The 9,420-nt window shown below is 37.1% G+C and overlaps 1 protein-coding gene across 3 annotated transcripts in view; it reads left to right on the forward strand.

Annotated features, from left to right (window-relative positions):
• Nucleotides 1-4,027, forward strand: part of LOC134530338 (lysosomal-trafficking regulator) — a 114,370-nt gene extending 110,343 nt beyond the window's left edge. For all 3 annotated transcript variants that reach the window (XM_063365078.1, XM_063365081.1, XM_063365079.1), the window contains exon 45: nucleotides 544-4,027. In XM_063365078.1, the coding sequence (XP_063221148.1) occupies nucleotides 544-718 (175 nt within the window). In that variant the 3' untranslated portion in view covers nucleotides 719-4,027. The remainder of the gene's footprint in view (nucleotides 1-543) is intronic.
• Nucleotides 4,028-9,420: the final 5,393 nt, after the last annotated feature.

The raw sequence follows: 9,420 nt of genomic DNA on the forward strand, positions 1-9,420 counted from the left end.
AATATGAATATAATAAGTCTACCTTTTATTTTGCCAATTTTGGCAATCTCAAAACTTGTGTTGGCCTGTAATCGCACTAAAGGCATTTATTGCAAAAAAAAACTACAAAATGTAAATTGATGATACAAAAGTTTAAAAAAAGTAGATGTTAGACCATTTTTATGATTTTATTTATAATTGTTTCTATAAACAAGGAGTACATACAAAAATTTAACTTTTAGCAATTTAGCTTTGAATGTGTATAAGTTTAGAAGTGACCAGCCCAGACTAAAAATTATACATAATATGGTCTTTACAGAATCCTGGGTAGTTAGTAGCTACCCTGCCACTATCGTCACCATCCCCAGGTATTGTTGAATCGCAGACCTAGCGGTGGGTGCATGGTAGAACTTGCAAAGATCTATTTGTAGTTGAAAATAAAACATAAATATAAATGTTCTAAAAGCAAAAAAAAAAAGATTGGCAGAGGCTTAATTGACTCATGTACAAGAATGAAAACTTGGCGAGGCTGGTGCGTAAGCTCTGTTTCTGGCGTGTTGGCAGCCTGACGTACTCCCACGACGCCCAGCACCTGTACGCAGCGGCTGCAGATGGCTTAGTGGTCATCTGGGAGGCCAGCGGACCGAAGGGTGTTAGCAAGACTCCCAAGTTCTTGAACCTCACGTCCCGCATGGACCAGTCCGTCTCCCTGATGCACAGTAGCTTCAGCAGCAAGTAGCAAGCTTGTACACTCTGTGTTTGACAATTGTTGTTTTGTTTTGCGCATTTATTTTTGAGGATACATTCCTGAAAGTGAAGTACTCTATTGTAAGTAATAATTAGTTATATCACACATAGTTTTCAGATTGTTAGTTTACGTTTAAAAAATACTCTATTGAACATGTGGAAACTGTTTACAAAAATAAGAATTAATTTTTGACATATATATGTGTAAATTTGATAATTTTAAAACAGATTTTTTTTATCTTTTGTCATGTTTCCTTACAGTTTGTATAAATTGTTATGAATAGTATAATGAATATGTTAATTTAAAAGGAATTGGTTAGTGGTTGCTGAGGTACCTGAATTCCATTTGTCCATTAGTAAATAATTTGTGGTGTCTGTGTATAAATAGCTTTTTTATTTTTTTTTTTACTTTAAGTTTTTACAAATATAATTAGTTGATAATGAAAGTGATTTTTTATTTTAATATATTTTTTTCATTTTTTGGTACTTTATGAGACTTAATTAATTTTTAATGTTTTTGTATGAGGTATTTATAGAATTTTAAAGAGAATGTTAAGAGTGAATTTTAAAGAGAGTGTTAGTTTTAACACTTCAGTGAAAGAATGACATCCAAACAAACTTTATTGTAGAATTTTTTTAAATTAATTATTGTGTAGAATGATTCTTGTAAATTGTGTAATTATTGTAGCAGGATTTATTGTAAATGACTTAATGATTGAAAAGCCAACATGAATATGAATTTGAATTCGCAATGTGTTCTTGTCTCATTAATTTTGTATGATAATAAAAATATACATGCAACAATCAAAATAACACAGTATCGAGACTATGTGCCATCTTTAATATCATTGTGCCAGTTCGGAGGTATTTTCATGTGTGTAATTTTTATGTATATTCAATATTATTTGGCAGTTTTCCTTTATCGACCATCTTTTGTAATTAATAATTTATATTGGAAATGTGTTTTTGTAAACTGCCTTATATAACGTAACATTATATACTGAAAAAAGAAAAACATTTATAATTTGTTGATTCTAAAGTACTTATTATATACATATATATGTATCTATGTATACTATGGCCATTATTGGGTTTAAAACATTTGTGTGTTCGTAATGATTGGAAATTTTGCAGTGTACCCTGATGGGACAGACCTGCTGTCTCACGCTTTTGTTCCGGCCGGCTGGTGACTGTAAAGTGAAGGTGGAGCAGTGACAGAATAGACAGGCAGATCAAACAAGAGCACCCTGAGAAAACCTGACTGGGCTCGTTGCAACATCCACCACCTTTTTTTTTTGTGAAAAACCTGAATTTAATCTCACTGGTGCTTGGGGCCTGGATTGACTTGATAGAAGAGAATGTGACAACTTAGCAACCATAGCCATTTTACATACGTACAGCGGAACAAATTAAATTCTGTAAAGAAGTTAACGAAGGGATGACTAAAAATTTAATGCCTTAATTATAACCATAAATATTAGTGATGTGTTGGTTCTACTTCCTCCCCCCCCCCCTCCTCCCCCCCCCCCCCCCGGTTTCGGTGCTAACCTCCACACAATTTCACGCTACACAAATCATATAAAATGTCCTGATAGATGGTGTAATTTGTTCAGTACGAATTATCAGCATTTGTGTTTACCTTAATCAGACTACAAACAAGTCACCTAGCACCTAGCTAGCACGATTATTTTCACGTTAACTAGATGACTAGAGCAACACAGTACTATATTTACCCAAAAATAATGTGCCCCCAAACTATTTTAGTGTGAGTCTAGGAAAAAGACTTGATACACAGCATTTAAAAATTTTAAAATAAGGGGATTTATACAGTATTTACGAAATCTTATCTGGTGCCACTTTCATCAGTACCAGTGATTTACATGGCTTATTTTAAAGAAGCAAGCAGCAGTTAGAAAAAAAAACTATTGAGTATTGTCTGCAGTGCTAAAGCTCTCATTCAGAAAGCAAAGAATGTGCAAATATGAGAGGGGGAGGGCAGTTACAGTGAAGTTAAAGCATTTCCCCTCGTCCTCATACCAAAGTGTTATCCCGTCTCATCTTTCACACCTGTGCCGAGGTTCAGGAATCAGAAAACAAACACTTTTGTAAGTGGCATTAGTAATACAGTTTAGATGCAGAGCATGTAGTTTCCCCAGTCTTATGCTCCAGAAGAATGTACAGAAACCCAACGTAGCACGAGATAATCGCACGTGGCATTCAAAATGTCATGGTGAGGACAGCTTCTCAGGGCAATTACTGCTACAGGCATTGAGACATGCCTCGGTGTGCTACAGGTTCGACAACTGACAAACTGCAATCAAACCACAGGAAAAATATGAATGCTCTAGTGGCGGGCTGACTCACAAGGTTAGTGCACCGCAGGCCGAAGGAATACAAGGAGAGGCCATAAATCCAGAGTACATGCTAGAGGTGAAACATCACTCTTAGCACCAGGTCATGAAGGCGACATTGCAAGCAATCAATTAATGTAAAACACAATTCTTTTATGAAAAAACAATGCTTGGGCCAAAAGGTATTTTGTAAAGGTGGGTACTGTAAGAAAATTGAGTTAAGCATATCCTGCTAGAACATAGGTAACTTTTTAGGAAAGGTTACTACAAGACGCATCTCACATTCCTCGCACGAGATATTAATGACCTACAAACCTGTCGTATGCTTGAGCCAACAGAATACTAGAACACGCTACTTGCTGGAACGATCTGGTGTGTACGCTCGGAGTCTCTCTACTGATGCCACTGTGCCGATGACTGGCACACACACCAAGCGACTAGGGGCGGGGGAACACGGAGCCTTTAAATGAGCCAGTTGGAGATAGTGGCAAGGCAAGACACTCCAAAAACATATAGTTTTACATTTACAGGTTTTAGTTTTTTTAAAGCACATTATAGGTATATTTCTGAAAGTGGAATTAATGGCCATAGTAATACCTATATATGCTTGCTTGTAATATCTGTAACTGATTTTTTTAACCATGAATTTTTGCATTTCATACTGCTGTTCATTTACTCAATATTTTTATTATTATTTTTATTTTTTAATGTCCAAGCAATATAAATTTCTCTTTGTTTACAATTTGTTAAATTTTGCATCATTTTTTACTGCATTAAAAAATGTCATACTGTAAATTATTACTGTAGTTTATTTTCCTTAGTGTAAAAAAACATAACATTCCTTTTAATAATATAGGACAAGGCTGACTTAGAGAGCTTTATTTTAATTTTATTTTGTATAAACTGAAATGTATGTTAATTAATTTTAAATAAATATTTCTGACACTCAGTACATTGTGATTTTTTTAGTTATTCTAAAATAAATATTTAATGTAGATTTTTAGTGACATTTATTAAAATACAGTATTCTTTAAATATTATACAAGACTAATCACAAAGAGGACAACACACAATGTCCACTCAATCAACTGTACTGTGGTTACCTTGACGATGCATTCTGCCACTGCTCCATCCGACCATTCCACCCTTCATTCGTATCTTACGCCCTTGATGTTGATGAGACATTAACCAGTATTCTGCGTGATTGTCTTAGGCCAGTCATGACTTGAGGCAGATGCTTATATTTGGATAAATTCATATTTATGGCTATTTACACATTAAATTAAGTTAAATTGTCTAGATAAAAAAAAATTTGTATTTTATTTAATTGTGAAATTTGTTAATTTTTCCAGCCTTGAAGATTTTACTACCCAGTTCTTAGTCTGGTTCTGTTGTGAAGTCAGTTGAGATCACGACCAGCACAGACAAAATAGCAACATTCGAGCATTAGTGATTGATGTGTTCCTGATGTAAGCAAAACAAATAAGATTTTGAGGACTAGTTTTGGCAGGGCCATTCATAAAATTAGTGAATGTAATTTCTGAGACAAAGAGAAGACAACCAAGAGTTACGAACTGGTAGCAAGTTTCATTGCTGATCATACAACAGCACCACCATGTAGCATTGCAAGCCCTTGCCATTTAAACATATAAATCATTGGCATAAATAATTTTATATTGTTTTTTTTTATATAATTTTCAATAATTGGTTACGTTTTCTGTTTCAGTGGAAATAATGGCTGTTTGAATGTTTCAGAGATGTCATATGTTAACAATGTTTTGTTTTGCTCCCATTTCTCATTAGTTCATGTTTTTAAGTATGTTAATTTACATAATTAAATTTTAAAAGCCACTAAAATGTGTTTTTACCTAATTGGCTGTTGGATAAAATTTTCAAGTGTAGTCATATATTTTTCTTTGCTTGGTTTGTTATTATTGTTTGTTTGAAAGCATGATGATACAATGTGATGGTAAAATTACATCAGTGTTAGAGAAAGAGAGAAGCAAGTGTGCCCTGAAGTGTAAGATACAGAAATGGTGGTTCCCCGCCGAGTGTGGGAACTCGAGGGCAAATGTATCATCAAAATTGGAAAGAGACAGAAGGGAAAGCCCCTTGTTATGCATATGCAGTTTTTTTTTCTTTTTTTTTTTCCCATTTCTTGTAAATTGTGTTTTGATTGGCTGATTTTTGAGTGTCTCTTGAGCTGCTATATGATAAGTGGGGGACATGTGACCACCTCCTTCCTTCGTGGTTGGAAGTAGTCAGGTTGAAGTTTTATGTATGTTCAATTCAGACTAAGGTTGAGCTAGCTGGTAGTTTGGGTTGTAGCAACCAGCTTGATGAGGTGAATGCCACACCATCTCATGTATGGCCACAGTACTATTGACTTAAGAACAGTGAAGAATTATGGCTTGGTGCAAGGTCCATTAACATCTCACCAGACATTGGGCTTGGCACTAGGGGTGTGCGAGTGTTCAAAACATATTTTATATTTGTGAATATTTAATTTTTATTCAATATTTTGAATATTTTTTTTTTAAATTACAGTAGAGCTTTGATTAACCGAGATTCCATGTTATCCGAGCAAATTTAAGTGCCATTACTAGCAAAGACTGTGGAAACATTTGCTTGAGGACATAGAAAATGATTCAACCATTGTCGGAGGCCTAAAAAAAATAACACCAAAAGTTGCCATTTACTGGTTGCAATGTGAAAGAATATGTACCGAAGAAAAGCTGGATAAACATCACCTGGAAAACAATATCACTGAACCAACAGAAAACAAAGACAATTTTCTTATTATATTCGTGTTATATTAGATTTTACTTATCCAAGGTTGCCGCGGTCCGCATTCACTTTGTTAGTAATCACTACTGTATTTGTTACTATTAGTTTCAAGTAGGACTCGGTACTAAAAAAAATTAAATGAAAAGAGCCAAGAAGGTTTATTGAGAATTTTGGATTGACACCAACGTAATGAAAGTGTATTGTTTTGTTACCTGCCTACATAACTCCATATTTGGTTTACTTTTAGTCTCCCTGAGAAGGGAAACAAGAGGAAGGGTTGATTAGAGCGAACAGTAAAACAGTGTTTTGAGAAAAACATGAAATGTTCATTTATATTATTACAAAATCCAACAAATGAACACTCATACATATATTCTTGAAGACATTTACAGCAGCACACAGTTACTGGGAGTACTCCATTAAGTGTATCTAAAAACAAAGAAATGTCCAAGTTAATAAAAGGAAACGTTATCATTAACATGAACAAATTATCAAAGCTAGTCTAATTGTAAATTTGAAACAATAATTATGCCACAGTAAGGAGAGAATACGTTTACAAAAATACAAATGACCGCAGTTGGTCTTATCAAGCCTCAAAGCGACTCGTTAAATATGGCTTGGAAACAACGTATTTTTACTATAAGAATATTTACAAGACAATTACTATTAACTCAAAATTAGGTAATAGACCTTGGAAAACATTTAAAACCTCATATCTAGCCTTTATCAAACCATTTATCAAATTGTAGTATTAGGTGTGTTCGGTGGAAAACGAAAGTGACACTGAAGTTAAGCCCCACGGTTATTCAGGTGGTGACTCTTACGACTCTCACCTTAGAGATCATTGAAAGTGAGGGTCTACTCCAGGTCTTCACTGCAGCAAGTCGTCTTGTAGTCGTGGTGCCTGCTGTGTAGTGCACTACTCCCCAACAACGCTGAACACGGACTTCGCTGGCACGGACAGGGTGTACAACACCGATCTCTGAAGATGACTTCTACAGTTGGGTGAAAGAGCAGCCACACCTCGCTCTTCCGAACACCTCGGCACTCGTGACCTGTCACACTCGTTATGGAAAATTATTATCAAGCCAACTTCGCCACTTTGTTCCCATTGCCATGTTCTGTCAGTGACGTAGACTCGTCACACTTCAGTCTTCATCGACACCAAAGTGCAGTGTTTGTAAGTTAAAGTCGGATGATTATTACTCTGCCGTAATATGTCATCCACTGCCCCAGTTACATACACAAAAGTCCTCTGTATAGTCTCCAACGACTGGTGCCCTTCTAGCACCGATACTCTCTTCCGCTGGCCCATTCGCACTCGCCCTGCAAGTAAACAAAACAAAGTCGGCGAGCATTTTTATGCCTTGGTGGTGACTTGCCCTTAAACAAAGGTAGTTAATCAGCTAAGTGGTTTTTCAGAATTTACTCGCTCAGCGAGTACCCATTCGTCTGTCAGTGGTGTCGATGGTAACTGAATGAGTTACCTCTTCTGCGGCTATCTCCTGCTGGCTGCACGGCGCTGAACAGGCTAAGTCCGATCTCACTTGAAAAAGTTAAAGTCCAATTTACTCACTTCTGAGGCTAAGTCCAATGTGCAGGTCGTTGTGATGTGGGGCAGAGTGACGTTGCTAGATGAAGTGGTGTCGGGCAGCGTGACGACTGGGTGACGTAGTTGGTGGTGAGAGCTTCCTCCTCTGCTCTCCGAAGACTCTGAAGACTGCAGGCAAACCCAGGGCTATATTGTCGCGGGTTGAAATTTTGCAGGGTTGTTGAAATCAAATTTAGGGACTTTACTGACGGGACTCTGGGCTGGCTGCTCTGTACACTCGTCAGCGCAAGTGGCGTGACCATGTAATTGGGGCACGGGGCCGGCGCGGCGCGCTGCGGGCTTGCAGAATTTTGTTTGTTTGTTTGGCCGCGCGCTGGCGCAGCCACGGGCCGCAGTTACTGGGGCGCGCTGTCGTAACAAGCCGCGCGGTGTGGCCTGCACATCGGGGTAGAGGGGGGTAGCCTTCCCAGATGTTCTAGTTAGTTGTTTAGTAAATTTGACTTCAATAACGAGCTTTTGTTATGGTAGGCGCGGCAGGGCGCGCGAATTTAAGCGCAAGTGATTGGTGACTCGGGGCTCACTCAGGCGGAGGCTATGCGTCTCACCTGTGGTCACGAGTTGTTAGTTCGTTCGTGATGTAGGAATTCAAGCTTTCAGGCAGAAGCTATGGCCGACGCCAGAGGCCACGAGTCGTTTAATTTAAGTTAGGTCATAATGTAGTCATCTTCAAGCTTTTGGGCGGAGGCAATGGCCCTCGTCACTAGTCGTTTAGTTATAATTTTTAAAATGTAATGTTCGTTCGGATTTTAAGGGCAGGAGAGGCCCCTACGTTAGTTTTAAGTAATCGATCAAGAAAGGCTTTTTGGAAAATGTGAGTATGGACTTATCTTTGTTTTAATTTTAAGTAGTAATTATGATTTGAGGTATTCGGAAGGACTAGGGAAGTGTTTAGTGAAGTTCTCTCATTCTCTCTCTTGTAAGGTCGTTCAATCGTTAAGGAAGTAAAGAGATTATTGTTTTAAATTGTAATCCCGCTATTTAAATGTTCTTTAAAATGATGTTGAGTATTTGACTTTAAGAATAAAATAATTTTAATTAAGTATTATGTTATTTTGCAAAATCTCCTTAGTTCAGCTCTCACCAGACATCCTGTACGGGATGACGAACCTATGATCCTAGGTACAGTAAAGTATTTTATGAAGTTAAGACTAGTTGATGCCAAGCGAGTTGTTTCTATGTAAAGAGCTACGATTCTCTCCCCCCTCTGAAAGTGAGACGTGACAGAAATGGCGGTGGCACCGGCTAGGTGCCACGTGACAGAAATGGTGGAGGCGCCGGGTAGGTTCTATTTCTGGAGAGAGAGAGGTAGATTTTTATGTTTATTATTAAGTTAGTTTCAGCTTCTGATAGCAGGTTATTAAGAGTTTACTTGAGGAGAGGATTACGGAATTTTAGTCTATAGTGGAGGAAGTCTTTGAGATTTTTTTTGACGTAACAGATGTTTATTTGAGGATACTTGTAAGGATAAAGTTTATAGTGATAAGTTGTTTTAAGTCGTTGAATTTATTGTAGATTTATATCGGGGATTATTACGTGAGGAGAATACGTTATAAGTTAAATGCTTATTAGAGATAATGCAAGTGGTTTAGTTTTATTAAAGTTAATTTAAGATTGTAGGTTAAGAGAATTATAATTTAAAATAAAAATTTTTTGTCGTAAATAGGAATTATTTTCAAGTGAAGTTTGTTTTGTTGTCGTGCGCGTAGGAGACGAGACGTACGAATTAAATCAGTCGAGGGAAGGATAAACGTTAGAAAGGAATTAAAAAGAAAACGAGAGTTTATGTAAAAGAGAGTTATAGAATTTATAGTGATGTTTTGTTTTAATTAGAAAAATGTTGAGAGTTGTTTCAGAACGACACGTCAGTGGACGTGGCAGAGTGAACACGTGACGGGGAGGTGCTGAGACCTAGCGGAGAACGGAGGAACCGCAAGCGAGGGTTGG

The sequence above is a fragment of the Bacillus rossius genome, chromosome 3 (genome assembly GCF_032445375.1).
Source record: "Bacillus rossius redtenbacheri isolate Brsri chromosome 3, Brsri_v3, whole genome shotgun sequence".
NCBI lineage: Eukaryota > Metazoa > Arthropoda > Insecta > Phasmatodea > Bacillidae > Bacillus > Bacillus rossius.